Here is an 18002-nt window from a genome sequence, read left to right as displayed (position 1 = left end):
GACATGTTTATCTTGGAGGAAGAAAACACAAGGGTAATCAGGTAGCTGGCTTCCTCATATCTTTGAAGGGCTGACTTATGAGGAAGGAAGTAGACTGTTTTTGTTGATTGTAAGGGAAAAACTAGGTCTAATTGGAGAGTGTATGTGGAACTCTTTAGCAGAGGAAGTGGCTGGGGCCTAGGACTGTCAACTCCCAGATGCTGGTGTGACTTGGATGTTCCATTACCACTAATTAGGAGTGATGTTTTAGGCAGGAAGGACTAGCGCAGTGGTTCCCAAACCTTGCTAGTCCTCAGAATCACCTGAGGACTTATTAAAAATTCACATTCTGGCTGGCTGCTTTGTGCCTGTAATCCCAGCTCTTTGGGAGGCTGAAGTGGGAGGACTGTTTAAGCCCAGGAGTTCAAAACCAGCCTGGGCAACATAGTGAGACCTTGTCTCTCTACATTAAAAAAATAAAAATTAGCTGGGCATGGTGGTGTGTGCCTGTATTCCCAGCTACTCAGAGGGGCTGTAGTGGGAGGCTCACTTGAGCCTGGGAGGTTGAGGCTGCAGTGAGCTGAGATCATGCCATTACACTCCAGCCTGGGTGACAGAACGAGACTCTTGTCTCAAAAAAACAAAAAAAAAATATGCATTCCCAAGTCACTCTGCCTCCCTGGAGACTCAAAGTCAGTGGGTCTTCGGGGTGGAGATTAGGGAACTGCATGTAAAAAATTCAGCCAGGCCTAGCAGCCACTGGACTAGAGGTCCACCCTGACCCCTTCCAACTTGAATAAGCTGGGCATGCATGTTGACACATAGCTTTTAAATCAGTGGCCTCTTTAAACATCCTTTTCGGGTGAAGTGGCAAATTAGACTTAAGAAGGCTTGAGAACTAGTCTAGTGAGGCCAAGAGGCCTCTGCTTTCATTCTTATAACTTTTTTTATTTTTATAAAAGTGATCCATGGACACTTTCTCAAAATGTTAAACATAGTTACCATATGACCCAGCAATTCCACCCCTATATTTAAGAGAAATGAAAACATATGTCCACATAAAGACCTATGTACATTAATGTTGATGGCAGCTTTATTTGTAATGTCCAAAAAGTAGAAACAACTTAAATGTTCATCAAATGATGAATAAACTATGGTATATCCATATGATGGAATATTATTTTGCAATAAAAAGGAATAAACTACTGATATATGCTACATGTATGAACCTTGAACATATGCTAAAGTGAAAGAAGCCAGTTGCAAAAGACCACATATTATATGAATCCATTTATATGAAATATCCAGGTGAGGCAAGTGCATAGAGACAAAAAGTGGACTCGTGGTTGCCTCGGGGTGGGTGGGGGGAAAGGGGAGTGACTGCTAATAGGTACAGGGTATTGGTGTGGGGGGTGATGAAAGTGGTCTAAACTTAGATTGTGGTGATGGTTGTATAACTCTGAATATATTATAAACCACTGAATTGTTGGCTTTAAATAGGTGAATTTTAAGATATCCAATTATATATCAATAAAGATGTTGAAAAAAGTGACAAGTGGTCATTAAAGATAATTTAGAAAATACAGGTGAAGAAAAGAAAGCAAAGTAAACCCCAACTTTCAGCATCACTAGAAGGTAGCTGCATAGCATCTTAGGATAATCCTTCCTGTGTATATTCTGTCTATATTTGCATATTTTTTACAAAAATGGTATCATACTCTTCATACTGTTATATATTTTTGTATGTAACTGTATGCTGAAAATGTTTCTGTTATTAGGCTTTTACTTCATTATTTGTAATGGCCATAGAGTACTTCAATCTATGAACAATTTTATTTTAATTTATTTAATTAGTTTTCCATTGGTGGGTTTTTGCTGACTTCAATTTTCTTGCTCTTGTATAGTAATTCATGTCAGTTTTGATTCAAGGTCCTTACTTTTTTTTAGAAAAATAAACTTTATATTTTAGAGTAGTTTTAGGTTCATAGCAAAACTGAACTGAATCTACAGAGTTCCCATACAGTATGTAGCCTTTTCCAGTTGGCTTCTTTCACTTAGTAATATGGATTTAAGGCTCCTCCATCTCTTGAGAGCTCATTGCTTTTTAGTGCTGGATAATATTTCATTGTATGGTTCCACGGCAGTTTCTCTATCAGTTACTGAAGGGCATCTTGGTTGCTTCCAAGTTTTAGCAATTATGAATAAAGCTGCTATAAACAGCCATGTGTAGGTTTCTGTGTGGACAAAAGTTTTCAGCTTATTTGGGTAAATACCAAGGAGTATGATTGCTGGATCATATTGTAAAGTATGTCTAGTTTTGTAAGAAACTGCCAAACTGTCTTCTGTAGTGGCTGTACTATTTTGCATCCCCACCACAGTGAATGAGAGTTGCTGTTGTTCCACATCCTCACCGGCATTAAGTATTGTCAGTGTTTTGGATCTTGGCCATTCTAATGTGGTCATTCTAAGGTGGACTGTCTTATTTGCATTTCCCTAATGACATATGATATTGAGCATCTTTTTATATGCTTATTATTTGCTACCTGCATATCTTCTTTGGTGAGGTATTTGTTCAGAACTTTTGCCCATTTTTAAATTGGGTTGTTTGTTGTCTTATTGTTTAGTCTTATGAATTCTTTGTATATTTTGGATAAAAGTCCTTTATCAGATATGGCTTTTGCAGATATTTCTCCTAGTCTTTGACTTGTCTTCTCATTCTCTTGAGGGCCTTACTTTTTGAAACTAGGGAATTTTTATCCCACGAAAACAAATTTCACCTTTGACTTCACCTTGAAAATTCTTGATGTTGTTCAGAAACGGTTTGGACAAGAAGGTGAGGGGTAGGGATTAGCACAAAAGCATTATTCTATTTAAAATCTATAACTGCAGAGTTACCTTCCTATATAAAGACAAGGTAACTTTGAAAGAAGCAGATACACTCATCTCCATTAAATGTTTGTTGGATGTTTTGTTTTTCAGTCTCTATCAGTTGGCTTCTGCTGTGTAACTAACCATTCCAAACTTAGTGGCTTCAAATAACCATGTATTAGCTCATGATTCTTTAGGTCATCTGATCAATTTTTCAGCCATAGGGGCAACCTTGCTGATCTCTGCTGGGCTCTCTCATATGTCAGCTGGTAGCTGAATGATCTAGGGTGGCCTCATTCATATGTCTGGCAGTTGGCTAGAACAGAGCCTTGTGTATCTTAACATTCAGTAAGCTAACCTGAACCTCTTCACAGGATGGCAGCCACAGGATTCCCAAAAGCAGCAAGTGGGCAAGCCCCAATGTGCTAGCTTATTTCATGCTGTGGTTTGCATCATATTTGTTAATGTACTATTGGCCAAAGAAAGTCACAAAACCAGCTCAGAGTCAAGAGATGGAGAAACAGGCACTACCTCCTGATAGGACCCTCTGTAACGCATGGCAATGGAACAGAAACAGGGAAGAAACAAGTTTGTGTGTGGCCAGCTAAATAATGGCCTTGTGCTTTATGGCCAGTACCTGACTGTGTCTAATTTTCATACGTGAATATACTTCCAACTTCCACATGCAAAATACCCATAAAAATGGTAACACAGCATCCTGGCAAATTAATTCACATTTTTGGTGGCAAACTCATGTCTCATTTTAGGTATGATTTACAGCAATTTTGATAAGACTTTGAGAATACAAGACAATGGTGGCAGAACCTACCCACAAAATGCTAGGACAGGTGCATTTATTCACTCACTCAACAACTAATTATCGAACAAATACTTCCTTAAGTGCCTGGGATTCATCAAGAACAAGATAAACTCCTTGCCTTTGTGGAGTTTGTGTTCTAGTGCAGGGGCAGAAAAACGAAGCACCAAGTCATGATCAATATGTGGAAATGGTAGGACAGGGAAGAGAGTGATGGGAGAATTTTCTAGAGGACCCCAAATAGGATTGGCCAGTCTCTCTGAGACCATTTTCATTTTCTGGACTTTGGTTTTTTCATCATTGGTTTGTCCCGTGGTAGGTCTCAGTGCAGATGCTGATGGGGACCCGGCAGCACATCTGTTATGGCTCTGGTGGATTTGTCTCTGGTAGAGCAGGGAGCCAGATAGAGTGGGAGGTGGACTGCAGGACTTGTAACATTGGACTAATGAACAGCCAGATGTCTAATGTGTCCTGAAGGCAGGATATTCCAGCTGGAGGTTTCTGGCACCTCAGAAGCCCTATCAGAGCTGGGTCCTCAAAGAGCATGCTGTGGGATTAGTGCAATGCAATTTGGTTTAAATAAGAGCAGAGCATAAGGAGGGAGGGCTGAGCGAGAATTGTGGTAGCCATAGCAACATGATACTGACAGTTGAGTCACCACAAAGAGAATATTGGCCAACTGTGATTGCTCCAGCATGGCTTGAGAACGTGGCACCTTTGAAGTTACCAGGCAGAGAAAGTTAGGGAGAGAGAAATCCCATGTCTTACCCAATCCCTTCCTTAGTGAGTCAAGACTGTGACAGCCCAGCACATGGTGTGTTGTGTGGCTCTGTTCGTTGTTAGCTAGGACAGTGAAATAATCTTTAATCTCCATTTCCCTGTCTCTTAAGGTTTTGAACCAACCTTTATTCAGAGACCTCTTCTGGGTTTGCATTTTATGATTATCAGTAAGCTGTTAGGAATCCACTGCTGATAGGTGGAGGGGACAACGTTGACAGTTTTGGGTTCTAGAATTCCTGCAGACAGACTGGCTCTCTCCCCAGGTCCCCAACTCCAAAATAAACAACTTTTTAATTATACACTTTGGAAAAGCTCCTTTTTTCAATCCCTTTTCTCTTTTCTAGGTAATACATAAGGTGAAAAATCAGAAAGAAGGGCTAAAGATATGATATAGGATCCCTCATTCATCTTCTGATAGTCTAAAGAGAGTAATAAAGTAGCAAGTCCCATTTACTCCCAGAAAGCCTAGTTTTCTCTCTCATCAAAGCCAGTAGGAGGGACCTGGCAAGTCTCTGGATGGAGAAAATGTTTCTTTTTTAATTGTTATCAAACAAAGCTATTTCTAAGTTGGCCTGGGAGGACCCCCTCACCCTGAAGCACTCAATGTGTGTTTAAGATGTCAGCTTCTAGAGGACAGGAGCCCTGTGCTATTGCATACGTGGTCCCGATGAGCAGCTGACAGGATGTGACAGCTTTGTGTTGCTTAACCACAGTCAGAACTGCAGTGCCTGTCCCTGCTACGGGTCAGAGTTGGCCCCAGCCGTCGCCCCTTAGCTGCCGCATGTCCGGCCTCATTACCTTCCCTGTGATCAGGAGCCTTGCGTGGTTGCATGCCTTGCCTGGTTCTCATTCTGCTCATGCAGGTGTGTGTGGGCAGACACCCCTGATAATAAGGATGCATGCCATCTCCCGCCCTTCCATCCCGTAGCCCCTTTCTTCTTTCTGCCTTCCAAGTAACTGACGTTAGAGAAACCGCATGTACCAGGACCAGATCACCCAGCGTGTCCCAGAATCCAGGAGAATGTTATCTTGCACATGCAGGTTTGGTTTTCTTGCCAGCTTGGCATGGTGCTTTAGGAGAAGCCAGGGCAACATCTCGAGCTAGGACGATCTACCCAGTGTGGGTTTTTCTCTCTCTCTTCCAGGGCAAGCTGGTGGCACTGCAGGGCCTCACAGTAGGTTATCATAAATTAGACTTCAGGGCTCCAGAGGTAATGCAAGGCCAAAGTGTCCAGCCTGGAGCAAATAAGGGCTAGGTGTGCCAGCCTTGAGTGTGGTGACAAATTAGGAACACTCCCCTTCAGCAGTAACTATATCATTGTATTTCTCTCAAATCAAATGAGGTGACTTTCTTTTTTTTTTTTTTTTTGAGATGGAGTCTCGCTCTGTTGCCAGGCTGGAGTGCAGTGGCGCAATCTGGGCTCACTGCAACCTCCGCCTCCTGGGTTCAAGCGATTCTCCTGCCTCAGCCTCCTGAGTAGCTGGGACTACAGGCGCCTGCCACCATGCTTGGCTAATTTTTGTATTTTTAGTAGAGACGAGGTTTCACCATGTTGGCCAGGGTGGTCTCGATCTCCTGACCTCATGATCCACCCACCTCTGCCTCCCAAAGTGCAGAGATTACAGGCATGAGCCACTGAGCCCGGCCACAAATCAATGAGGTGACTTTCATTACAATTTTCCTCCTAGAGGTTTGCCTGGTATTTGGTTCTTAGAATAATAGTAATAATAGTAATACACCAGTTAGCTTCTGCTGTGTAATAAAGCTCCCCAAAGCTTAGTGAGTTAAAATCATAACCCAAACAAGTCAGCTGGGTGATTTTTCCTTCAACTTTTAGGAAATCGACTAATCTCAGCATGTGCCTGCAGGCGCTGATGGGTGGACCACAGCTAGCAGCTCCAAGATAGCATCTCTCACGTCTGCTGCTTAGCAGGGCCACAGGTCTCTCATCATCCGAAGGCTAGCCTGGGCCTGTCCTCATGGCGTAGGCAGGGTTCCTGGAGAGTGAGCAGAAACAGCAAGGCTCCTTGAGGCCTAGGTTCAGGATGACCGTAATGTCACATCTGCCATATCCTATTTGTCAGAGCAAGTTCCAAGACCAGCCAAGATTCAAGGGGTGACCAGAGGGACTCTCCCTCTTATGGGAGGAGCTGCCGAGCTGTGTTGGAAAGTGGCCTGGACACAGGGAAGTCATAATAGACACCATTCTTCCAAACAATATGTTTCAGGTAATAATAACAATTATTATTTTTTATTTCGTTGAGCTCCTAAAAGGCTACTGAGTTTGCTGCCTTTCTTACCTGGTAGAGAAAATGAGACAAAGATGTGAATTCACCAGCACTGGGTGGGTAAAGAGTCTCGGAACTGAAGCTTTTTATGCACTACATGTATTTTCCTCTGACCCTTTTCTGCATCTAAGAACTAAGCTTTTTTTTAAAAAAAAAATTATTCTCTTTGAACATTATGAAAGGCTAAGTTGTCTAAAATGAGAAGACTGCTCTCTCAGACTCTATTATGTTGTCCTAATTACATATCAGCAAAATGTTTTTCTGGGGCATTGTGCATAAAACAAAGGAGAAAACAACATCTCTAGCCGGCCAGCGTGCCTGTCCCTCCCTCCCGCAGAGGCCTGGGAGGCTGAGGGTGAGGAAGGCCGGCTGTGCTGGCTGCAGAGGGCTTTGCTGTTTCTCCACAGAGCAGCAGGTCGCCCCTTCCCTTCTCCCTCCCTCCACCTCACCTCCATGGGCTCCACTGGATGGGAACCATGTGCTTGTTCTCCCCACCCCTAGACTGGGATCTCCTGGGGCAGAAGAGGCTTCCCAAGTGGCACAGACAGAGCCAGGCTGACTGAATGTGAGATTCATGAATGAACAGTGATACCAGGCATAGCCCTGCCCTTTAGCATCCTGAGGGCCACGTGGAGTTTTCTGCAACACTGCCCGCCGTGTTCCAGCATCTGCCTTCCACTTGCTAGGGAGAGGTAGAGGTGAAGTGCCCCTTCTTTCTGGCTTGGCATTCCTGTCCACCCTGCCTCTAGATCTCCACTTTCCATGGCCGTAGGAGAACAGGACCTCTACTCTCCTCGAGTGCCGCTGTAGCCAGCGTGTGCTGAGCAGGGCCCAGGCAGCCCTGAGAAGGCGCCAGCATGCTCTGCCTCCTCTGCACTAGCAGCTGCCACCAGACCTTGCTGTCGGCCACTTCCCTCCTGTGGAGTCCTGCCTGTGGCCTCCTGAGACCTCACCATCCATCCATCCAGTTTCCAGGCTCCTTGTGACTTGCCCTCTTGAGATATTTGATGGTGTGATCAAACTCCCTTTTTTTTTTTTTTTTTTTTTAAGTTCCAGGGTGCAAGTGCAGGATATGCAGGCTTGTTACATAGGTAAATGTGTGCCATGTGGGTTGCTGCTCTGATCAGGCTATCACCTAGGTATGAAGCCCAGCATCCATTAGCTATTTTTCCTGATGCTCTCCCTCCTCCCGCACCTCCAACAGGTCCCAGTGTGTGTTGCTCCCCACCATGTGTCCATGTGTTTTCACATGTGTTTTCACCGTTCAGCTCTCCCACTTGTAAGTGAGAACATGTGGTGTTTGATTTTCTGTTCCTGCGTTAGTTTGCTAAGGATAACAGCTTCCAGCTCCATCCATGTCCCCACAAAGGACGTGATTCGTTCCTTTTTAAGGCTGCATAGTATTATGGACTGGATAAAGAAAATGTGGTACAAACTCCCTTCTTAAGCCTGTTTCCCATGCAGGATTGTCCAAGGGCTGATTCCTTCCCACTCAGCCCATTTTCATTCATCTTCTGCTCACCCCCTCACAAGGAAATCCAGCCCTCAGCCAGCCTCATCCCTCCAGGAGTTTTCACCTACCCTGCATCTGTCAGCACCTCCAAGTGTTTATCCCCATCCCAGCCTTTTCCTGGCCCTGAGCTGTGGATTAATTTCCTGTTGCTGTGGCAACAAATCACAGATTTAGTGACTTAAAACAACGCAAGTTTACTGTCTTACATTTGTTGAGTCAGAAGTCTGAAATGAGTATTAAGGGGCTAAAACCAAGGTGTTGACAGGACCACATTCTTTGTGGAGACTTTTAGGAGACAATCTGTTACCGACCATTGCCAGCTTCTGGAAGCTGCCCATGTTCCTTGGCTCGTGGCCCCTTCCCTGCATCATTCCAGCCTCTGCTGATGCCATCACATCTCTTCCTCTGACTCTGGCCTTCCTGCCTGTCCTTATAAGGACCCCTGTGATTATACTGGGCACACCTGGATAATCCTGGATAAACTCTCCATCTCAAGATCCTTAGCTTAATCATATCTGCCACATCCCTTTACCATGCGAAGGGAACATTTTCACAGGCTCCTGGGATTAGGATGTAGACATCGTTGGGGCCATTATTCTGTCTACCACAGGCTGTTTCATTTAGTTGCCTCCTGGACATTTCCATAGGTTCCTCAAACTCAGGGTGTCTAGAATAGAATTCATTCCCTCTCATTGTCCCTCTTCATCCTGTATGCCCCGGCTCAACACATGAGCAGCCATTGCCCAGTTCTCTGAGCTGTTGTCTGGGTGAAACATAATGTTAAATACAAATCCAGCATTGATGGGCACTTGAGTAGTTACCAGTGTCTTGCTACTGCAGACAGCTCTCCAGTGAATAACTCTGTGCATTTCTCATTTTTTAATATGTAGGTTAAATTCCCAGAAGTGAGTTGTTGGGTCAAAGGGAAAATATGTTTGTAATTTTGAAAGATACTGTCAAATTGTTCTCTAGGAGGGTTGAATCAATGAGCCCTTCCACTAGCAATGTACAAGAACGCATGCTTCCCCACGGCCTTGGCAACAAAGCGGGCTGCCTAACTTTTGGGTTTTTACCAGTTCAATAGGTGAAAAAATAGTATCTCAGGGTATTTTTTGTTGTTTTTTTTTGTTTTTGTTTTTGTTTTGAGACAGAGTCTCGCTCTGTCACCCAGGCTGGAGTGCAGTGGCACGATCTCGGCTCACTGCAGCTTCTGCCTCCTAGGTTCAAGCCATTCTCCTGCCTCAGCCTCCCAAGTAGCTGGGACTACAGGCACCCGCCACCATGCCCGGCTAATTTTTTAAATTTTTAGTAGAGACGGGGTTTCACCGCGTTAGCCCGGATGGTCTCGATCTCCTGACCTCATGGTCTACCCGCGTCGGCCTCCCAAAGTGCTGGGATTACAGGCGTGAGCCACCATGCCCGGCCAGTAGTTTTAATTTGCATTTTTCTTATGAGATTCTGCGTTTCTCTCATGCGCTTAGTGGGTGTTTGAATCTTCTGTGATCTCTCTTCATATCTTTGGCCCTTTTAAAATTCGGATTATTGGATTTTTTCTTTTCAATTTTTACAAGCCCTTTTTTTTCTGTAATATGAGCTGCAAACATTTTTCCATTTTGTCATTTGTCTTTTATATCATATGAGTTTTTATGTAATCAAATTTGTCATTTTTATTTTTTGGTTTCTGGATTCTAAGTTATTTAGAAAGGCCTTCCAGTGTTCCCTTTAAACATTAAAATAATAACATTTTATTAAATGAGGGGGATTGGACACAGGCATCTATTTCTTTTCTGAAAAATCCTCATGAAATGAAACTAAAGGAATGACATAATTATATACAGGCAATTCTCATATTCTCAGATTCTGTATTTGCAAATTCATCTGCTTACTAAAATTTATTGTAATCCCAAAATCAATACAAATGGCATTTTGTGGCCATTTGCAAACATGTGCAGAACAGCAAAAATTTTGAGTTGCCTAATACGCACTTTTCTAGCTAAGGTCAAACAAGGTAATATTGTTCCTGGTTTCAATGTTCATACTAAAAGCAAGTGTCCTTTTTGTGGTACACATAGTGCCACATTTTTCACATTTTTGTGCTTTTTGTTGGTGATTTAGCTGTTAAAAATAGCCCCTATGCATAGTGCTGAAGTACTGTTGCCTAGTGTTCCTAAGAGCAGGAATGCTATGAAGTGCTTTACAAAGCAAATACCAGTGAGCTTTGTTCAGGCATGAGTTATAGTGCTGTTGGCTGCAAGTTCAATGTTCATGAATCAACACTATCTATTAAACAAGGTTATATATTGATCAGTTTGCAAAACTGTTGCGACCAGAGGCTTCCAAGACCCTAACCCTATATTTCTCTTATGGGCAATGGTTCAATATTCACTAATGCACTGTTCACAATGACTTTACAGAACATAGCTACCAAGAATAATGAGGTTCAATTGTAGGTAGGTAGGTAGGTAGGTAGATAAATCGATGCCCACAAGAACAAAAAGATTAGAAGAAGATAAAGTAGAAGATGAGTGATTTCAACAAATTTTTAGATAGATGGAAAGTAGAGAGGGGAATCTAACTAATTTAGCAAAATGAAGGAAGCTACAACCTGGACGAGAAGGGTGCCATTTGTTTCTTGCAGAACCCAAGAAAAGCTTTGGTTTTCAAAGCATAAATCACCATGGGATGGGAGGTTGGGGGATGTGAACTGCAGAGCAGAAAACCAGGGTACTGGTTTAAGATCCTAACATGGCGTGGTAAGATCCCTAGTTCCCCATCTCTGTCACATGCAACCTGGGAACTGTAGAGATAATGTAGGTATCAGAAGAAACCATTTAAAGAGATAAAATAAATGTATCCATGAAGCAAAAACAAGATGCTGTAAAAAAAAAGAAGCAATCAAAAGATAAGAAAGGGCTTTTGAATCTTAAAAATAGGGCAGCAGAAAATTTAAAAAACATAACAAGTTGGAAGACAAAATGAAGGAAATCTCTCAGAAAGCAAAATTAAAAGAGTAAGAAAACTGTGGGGGAAGGTAATAAAATTAAAACATTTATCACACATTTTGATTAATAGCAGGTCCAGAAAAAAAGAAGATAGAAAATGGAGGGGAGAAAAGTTATCAAAGGGGGGAAAAAATACACTTTTCAGAACTGAAGGACAAGAATCTTCAGATTGCAAGGCCATCAGGTGAACAATCCTTTGAGTAAAAAAGACCCACACCAAAGCACATTGTCATGAAATTCCGGAACTTCTAGGGGAGAAAAAAAAAATCCTAAAAACTTTCAAAGCAATACAACAGGTTACAGTTAAAATATTAGTAATCAGAATAGATTATCTCAATAGCATTGCTGACATCTAGAAACTACTAGAGGTACTTTCAAAATTTTGACGGATAAATCAATCTCAGCCCAGACGTCTGTACCTAAACTATTAGTTAACACAAAGGCATTTTTAGAAATGCATGGATTCAGATGACTTCTAGGGCATTGTTGCCTAGAGAGTCACTACAGGATGTGCTCCTGCAAAATGAGAAGGAAACCAAAAAAAGAGAACATACCAGCCATAGACAGTAATTTACGAAGAACCCAGGCATGAAAAGCAGCCAGACCAGATTAGAGCAAAGTTTCAGAAATGATGTCTCCAGTGGGGAAAAATGGAACTAATGTATTTAGGATCTTGGAATATTTATTGATGAGCATTAAATAGGGGTATTGCAACATGTGGGATAAATTAGTGATGGGTTCATGTACAACCAGGAAGATGAAAAAAATGGAGGTAATAATTAACTCCAGGAAAAACAGAGGGTTATATAAAAAAGAAGGCATGGTCATAGTGCATTATTTGACCCAGCATTGAGCAATATTTGCAAAACTGTGATAACACAAACATTGATTTTTGATTTACTTTAAATTACAAAATAACCATTTGGAGCACAAAGAAAAAGGAAATAAGAAATGTTTATGGGAGCACTAAACCTTTATTTCCCATGGTAGAAAATTAGGATACCTAAAACTGATAAGTAAAATAAGAGTAGTATAAGCACACCCTGCCAGTAATTTGTGGGCACTAGTGTTTTGGTAGCAATTTTACAAAAGACACAGAAGTAGTTTTTGCAGGACTCTCCCTTACATACCCTAATTGGTGAAAGGCAAGGTCTCAGTCCTGTGGATGTCAGGAATAGAGGCAAACTGTCCCCAGTCACTTTTCTCAGGTATGGAGAACACCCCAGAAGTGGTCTCAAGCACCTTTCAGACAAGGGAAATCAAATTCCTTTCTTCATTTACAATCATGTATAAAGAGCAAAATATTTTCTTTCAAACTCCTTTTCTCCTAGATTGCTTCCACAGGATGAAACACAGGAGAAAAGAAGAGCAAACTGACATTCAGAATGCAAACTTTCTCACTGGACCAATTTATGAATTCCTAATTATTTCTCTGCATAGAGGATCTTTAAAATCATCAAAAGACAAATATATTTCTTAGTAAACTCTACATTCTGTTGTCCTAATTTTTGGAGGGTAAAGAAAGGTTGTGTAGGATGTCTATTTCTTTAGTTGATTTGCAATCACTGGAGAAATTATAGGGAACAAAGGAAAAAAGAGCCATAAATACAAATGAATTCCTTTTATATGAGTTGAAAAACCACAGGACATGCTCCATTTTTTAACACTCCAGGTGTGATAGGAGATTACGTATCCACCACAGGAGAGTGGAGAGTTAATTAAAATTTTTGTTCCTACTCAGAGAAAGAAATGTCTTTTTGTTTGATAAGCAGGCTGGCTTTTGAGTGTTGTTGGTGCTTTCTTCTCTCCTCACTGGAGTGTCACAAAAAAGCAGATCAAAGAGAGCCTTCCATCCGGATATGTTTCCTACCACCTTTCTTAGCTAATGGACTTAAAAGTGTCTTTCACTGACAGGCTCATCTTGTATTTTAGAAATGCCATCTCTTTACTATATTGATAAATATGCAAACGGGCTGTGATAGATGCTTACGGAAAATCACATTTAACATTAATTAAGCCAAGACCATCCCAAATAGTCGGAGTGGGAGAGTCTGGCAGAGTGCAACATCTCACCCCTACCATTTGTATTTTACTTGTCAACTCACCATGTGATGGCCAGAAATTAACACGTGAGATTGAACCTTCAGCTCTCTCAAACAGGGTTGTTTTGTTGTGTTTTCCCTTTTGCTTTTGGTCTTTATGATTCTGTACCCTCTGGCTGACATCTCCTACCCTGAGGGGGAAAAAATGTTTGGGAGAAATCCTGCTGATTTTTTCTTTAAGAGAGTGACAAAATGAAATAAAATGGAGCAAAATAGAAGCAGCCGGTTTGCAGTCTGTCTAAGCAGGCGGGTCGGGCTGCAGCAGGGGTCGTTCATTGTCTCGCAGCTCTGGGTGCCCGCAGAGAAAACCTGGCCCGAGATGCAGCCACCAATAAAAGGACTCCATTCTGCCACTCAGGGCTTTGTGAGGCGCCAAAGCTTGTCCTGGTTGCCATGGCTACTGTCTGATTGTGGCGGGTTTGTCACAGTGCTTGATAAAGTGGGAAGGTTATTCTTGATAGGCCCAAGTAATCATAACCTCGCAAAGCTTGAGAGTGTGGATTTAAAATTGGTTTTCCTCCTCTCTTTAAACTGGGAATACGGGGATGGGGGCAGGGATTCTCAGGATAAAGCAGCCTCAGGACTCCTTCAGCAGGTGGTGAGCGTGGCACCCAGCAGGAGGAATACGGGCTGTGCTGGTCTGGAAGGGAGGTGTGCGTGTGCCCAGAGGCCAGGCAGAAAGGATGGTCACAACTGCTGGGCCATCTCTGGCCTGATAGAGGCTTCAGGGAAGGGACCAGAATGGCATTCTCTCCTGGCCCCACCTGTAAACGGATTATTCTTGTACCTCTCTCTCCTTTCCTCCCTTCCCTCCTCCCTTCCGCCTTCCTTTACTAAGTTTCCTCTTTCCCTTTCCCTTTCTCCACTTCTGCCCTGTCTCGGTCCACTTGTGCTGTTGTAACAGGATACCTGAGATCAGGCAATTTATAAAGGACAGACAGTTCTTGGCTCCTGGTCCTGGAGGCTGGGAAGTCCAAGGTCGAGGGCCTGGCATCTTGTGAGGGCCTTCTTGCTGTGTCATCCCGAGGCAGAAGCACAGAAAAGAGGGGAGAGAGCAGGAGACTGAACTTGTAGCCTCAAGCCCTTTGCCTGAGTTGGCATTAACCCATTCACAAGAGTGGAGCCCTTCTGACCTAAACACTCCCACCAGGCCTCACCATTCAATGTCATTGCATTGGGGATTAAGTTTTTAACACATGGAAACTTTTTGGGGGACACATTCAAACCTTAGCACTTTCCTTCTTTTCTCCCCTTGCAGTGCGGCAGAATTTCTAACAGAGCTGATCCTTTAAAAATATGTATTTTTTTCTCATGGAGAATGATGGGGAAAAGTTAGATTTGAGGCAACAGCTGATAGATTCTGGCCACAGAATTACAGACTTTTCTTTTGCCAGGAGGGACCTACATGATTACCTAGGCGATGGTTCTCAGACTTAGCTGCATCAGGACTACTGGGAAGGGCTTTTTAAAGCACAGATTCTGGGGCCCTACTCCCAGAGTTCCTGATTCATCAGGTCTGGGATGGGGCCCTGAGAATCTGGGCTTCTAACAAGTTGCCAGGTGATGCTGATGCTGCCGGCTCGGGCCATGCTTTGGGAACTGACATAGACCAGTACCCATTTTATACAGTGGAGGAAACTGAGGCTGCCGAGGGATAAATTAGTCGCCAAGGGTTCAGGTGACTTGATAGCCACTCTGGAACTGGTGTCCAGTTATAGAAGCTTTAAAAGCCATTTGAAGAGACAGGGCAGGTAGGTTGTTCCTCCTCTGCCTTCCATCCCACTCGCCCAGGGCATCCAGATGAGCTGGTTTTGTTCCCAAAGGGCCACCAGCAGGATAGCCACTCACCACACGTGGCCACCTTCTGATTGGAGCACTCCAGACCGTGGTCACGCGCGCTGCCTCTGAGTTAAGCCGACCACAGACCTTGGCACTCTAGGCCCAGCTTTGCCTTCTAATGTTTGCCCCAGGAAGCCTGCTTTGACTGTGGCTGGGATCTCTCCCACCTCTGCTGGCATTCAAAGTCCCATGGCCCTGCCAGAGAGCCCTTAGGTTTTTCAGTTCCTGGCATGTTTGTGCTGTTGCCCCTGCTAGCCTGTGAACTCCAGGGGCCGGGGCTGTGCCTTTGCACCCATCATGGCTCTAGAGTACCTGATAAATGAACTATGTGGGCATACAGGGTGGAAGGAATCTGGATACATGTTTGAGATTTTCGGAAGCCAACTACAAGAAGCCAAACTATGAGGGATGAGGAGTCCAGTTACACACAGAGCAGGGGTGGGGGCTACACTTTCAGTGTTAGTGAGGAACCCGGAGTAAGAAATGAGGCCTGTTGCAGTGAGAACGCCTGCAGAGGTGGAAGCCAGTGCAGGGGCCTCACATCAGGGCTCTCTCCCTGTGCTAGCAGGGGGCTGAAGTTTTTTTCGTTTTGTTTTTTTTTTTGAGATGGGAATCCTGCTCTGTCACCCAGGCTGGAGTGCAGTGGTGCCATCTCAGCTCACTGCAAGCTCCGCCTCCCGGGTTCACGCCATTCTCCTGCCTCAGCCTCCCGAGTAGCTCGGACTACAGGCGCCTGCCACCACGCCTGGCTAATTTTTTTTGTATTTTTAGTAGAGACGGGGTTTGACTGTGTTAGCCAGGATGGTCTTGATCTCCTGACCACGTGATCCACCTGCCTCAGCCTCCCAACGTGCTGGGATTACAGACATGAGCCACAGCACCCGGCCAGGGCTGAGATTTTTAACTGAAAGACAAATGTTAGTTCCCCCAAATCCTAATTTGAAATAAAACATGGCAGCATTCATTTATCCCTGCAAGGCAGGGCACATAACACAGGCAAAGCAGCTTCTGCGTGTACACACACATGTGGATGTGCATGTGTGTGTTGCTGTGGCTGGACATAAACGACTTGATCATTTGTCAAATGTAAGTTAACTCCCCACAACACGCTCTGAACTCATTCAGAGCAGCACGTGTAGTTATATGCCCTGGATACCGCTCAGAGGTGAGACAATTATGCTTCGTCAGTGAAACTCACAGGAGGCTATTTGTCCAGACAAGAATCAAACAAAATTAATGGATTAATCTTTTGGCTCTAATTCCTTGCTGACATCACAGACTGAAATGGGGCCCAGAAAGAAATCCCATGTTGGCAGTTTGACTCCAAACTTTTAAAGTCTTCAGCAAGCATCGGAGCAGGAGCCTCTGAGTGGCCGGGCACTGCCACTTCTTTTCTGTTTTGCTGGATTGGCAGACTGAATAGTCCCCTCTCATTGCTTGGGAGTTGGCTTGTGGCAGCAGCAGCCCTAATGCTGGCCTTGTTCCCCCAGGGTGTCGAAGTGCAGACAGACTACGTGCCCCTGCTGAACTCGCTGGCGGCCTATGGCTGGCAGCTCACCTGTGTGCTACCAACTCCCGTCGTCAAGACTACCAGGTAACAATAACAGTAATCATTAGGATTCTATTGAACACTTACTCTGTGCTAGTCACTGTTCCTAATGAGCACCTCACGTCTATAAATTATTTAATCCTGTGCAAGAGGCTGGTAGTTATGTAAACTCTCCCACTGGGAAGCAGCAGAGCCAGAATTTCGCATTGTTAACCACCGTCACCCAGAGAACTCCCCTGCACCCCTCTTCCCACATGGGGGGCCCTGTGAGTCATTACTGCCCAGAATGTCAAAGATGAGCCGCTCAGACTGAGAGGGCTCAGAGCCTCCAATGCAAAAGAAATTGAGCACCTACTATGTGCCTTGTGCTAGGCTAGGTAGGCACTTTATATATAAAAATCTCAGTCCTCAAAAAGAAAAGAAAAATACTATGAGGTAGAATTGTATTATTATTAAACCCATTTTGCAGCTGAGGAAAGTGTAGCCAGGGAGGTTGAGGGACTTGGCCAAGATCAAGCACTGGTCACCAGCTCCACAAAGGGGCTGTAAAGGCCTGCCTTTCAGGCCTTGGTGCGGCATTCCTTATAATTTCAGGTTCATGCTCATTTGTCCACTCTCAGCTCTGCTTACGCTCCCTTGAGCCCAGTCACACCAACCATAAAAGGCCCTCCATCTATATGTTGGGCTTACTATTCAAATTAGTCTTGCCCTGTGGGGTTGTAAGCATGGATATGATTCCCATTTTGCAGATGAGGAAACTGAGGCTAGGGGAGGCTTGGTCACATACTTAAGGCTACCCAGCCAGTAAGTGGCAGAAACTGGGCCTAGAACCTCAGTCTGCAGAATTAGGCACTTTTCCTGGAGCAGGCCGTCTCTCTGCTGACCAGCAAGGATGCCCCCGCTGTGGCCCCCAGAGCTCCACCTTCCCCAAGCCCTACTGCATATTCACCACTGCAGAGTGATGGACAGCATGGGGCAAGGCTGGCAAACCAGGGTGATTGAGAGTGCAGAATCATGGTGACAATTGATGTCTTTCCTAGTCCCTCCTCTGGCTCACCAGGATCCTCAGATTCCACATTAGGTCACAGTGGGTCAGTGCACCAGGGGGAGCCAGTCTGCGGCCACTTTTGAGCCCCTTGGCCACTGGAAACCACCATGTTCTTTCTCAGCCAAGACTTCGACAGGCATAGGGCAATGCAGTGGTGTAGAAAGAACCCTGGATTTGGGGCCTGAAGACTTGAACCCAAGTCTTCAGTCTGCCACT

The 18002-nt window shown here is 44.2% G+C and overlaps 2 protein-coding genes across 13 annotated transcripts in view; one reads left to right on the top strand and one right to left on the bottom strand.

The window, feature by feature from the left end:
• The window catches only part of OXNAD1 (oxidoreductase NAD binding domain containing 1), an 87278-nt gene that overhangs the window by 8620 nt on the left and 60656 nt on the right, over positions 1-18002 (bottom strand). For 3 of the 10 annotated variants that reach the window (XM_016940063.4, XM_063805511.1, XM_063805513.1), the window contains one exon: positions 5793-6442. The exons of the other annotated variants lie outside the window; for them this stretch is intronic. The gene's annotated coding sequence lies outside the window, so the exon portion shown is untranslated. Of the gene's footprint in view, positions 1-5792; positions 6443-18002 lie in introns of those variants that run through there. 10 annotated transcript variants of the gene reach the window in all.
• The window catches only part of RFTN1 (raftlin, lipid raft linker 1), a 200507-nt gene that overhangs the window by 172828 nt on the left and 9677 nt on the right, over positions 1-18002 (top strand). For all 3 annotated transcript variants that reach the window (XR_010155125.1, XM_516313.7, XM_009444986.4), the window contains exon 8: positions 16680-16783. Coding sequence is in view for 2 of the 3 variants with exons in the window: in XM_516313.7 (XP_516313.3) it covers positions 16680-16783 (104 nt within the window). In the remaining variant the exon portion in view is untranslated. The remainder of the gene's footprint in view (positions 1-16679; positions 16784-18002) is intronic.

Source organism: Pan troglodytes, chromosome 2, assembly GCF_028858775.2.
Source record: "Pan troglodytes isolate AG18354 chromosome 2, NHGRI_mPanTro3-v2.0_pri, whole genome shotgun sequence".
Lineage (NCBI taxonomy): Eukaryota > Metazoa > Chordata > Mammalia > Primates > Hominidae > Pan > Pan troglodytes.
The sequence above is the reverse complement of the archived record's forward strand: the minus strand, read 5'-3'. Positions and strand labels throughout refer to the sequence as shown.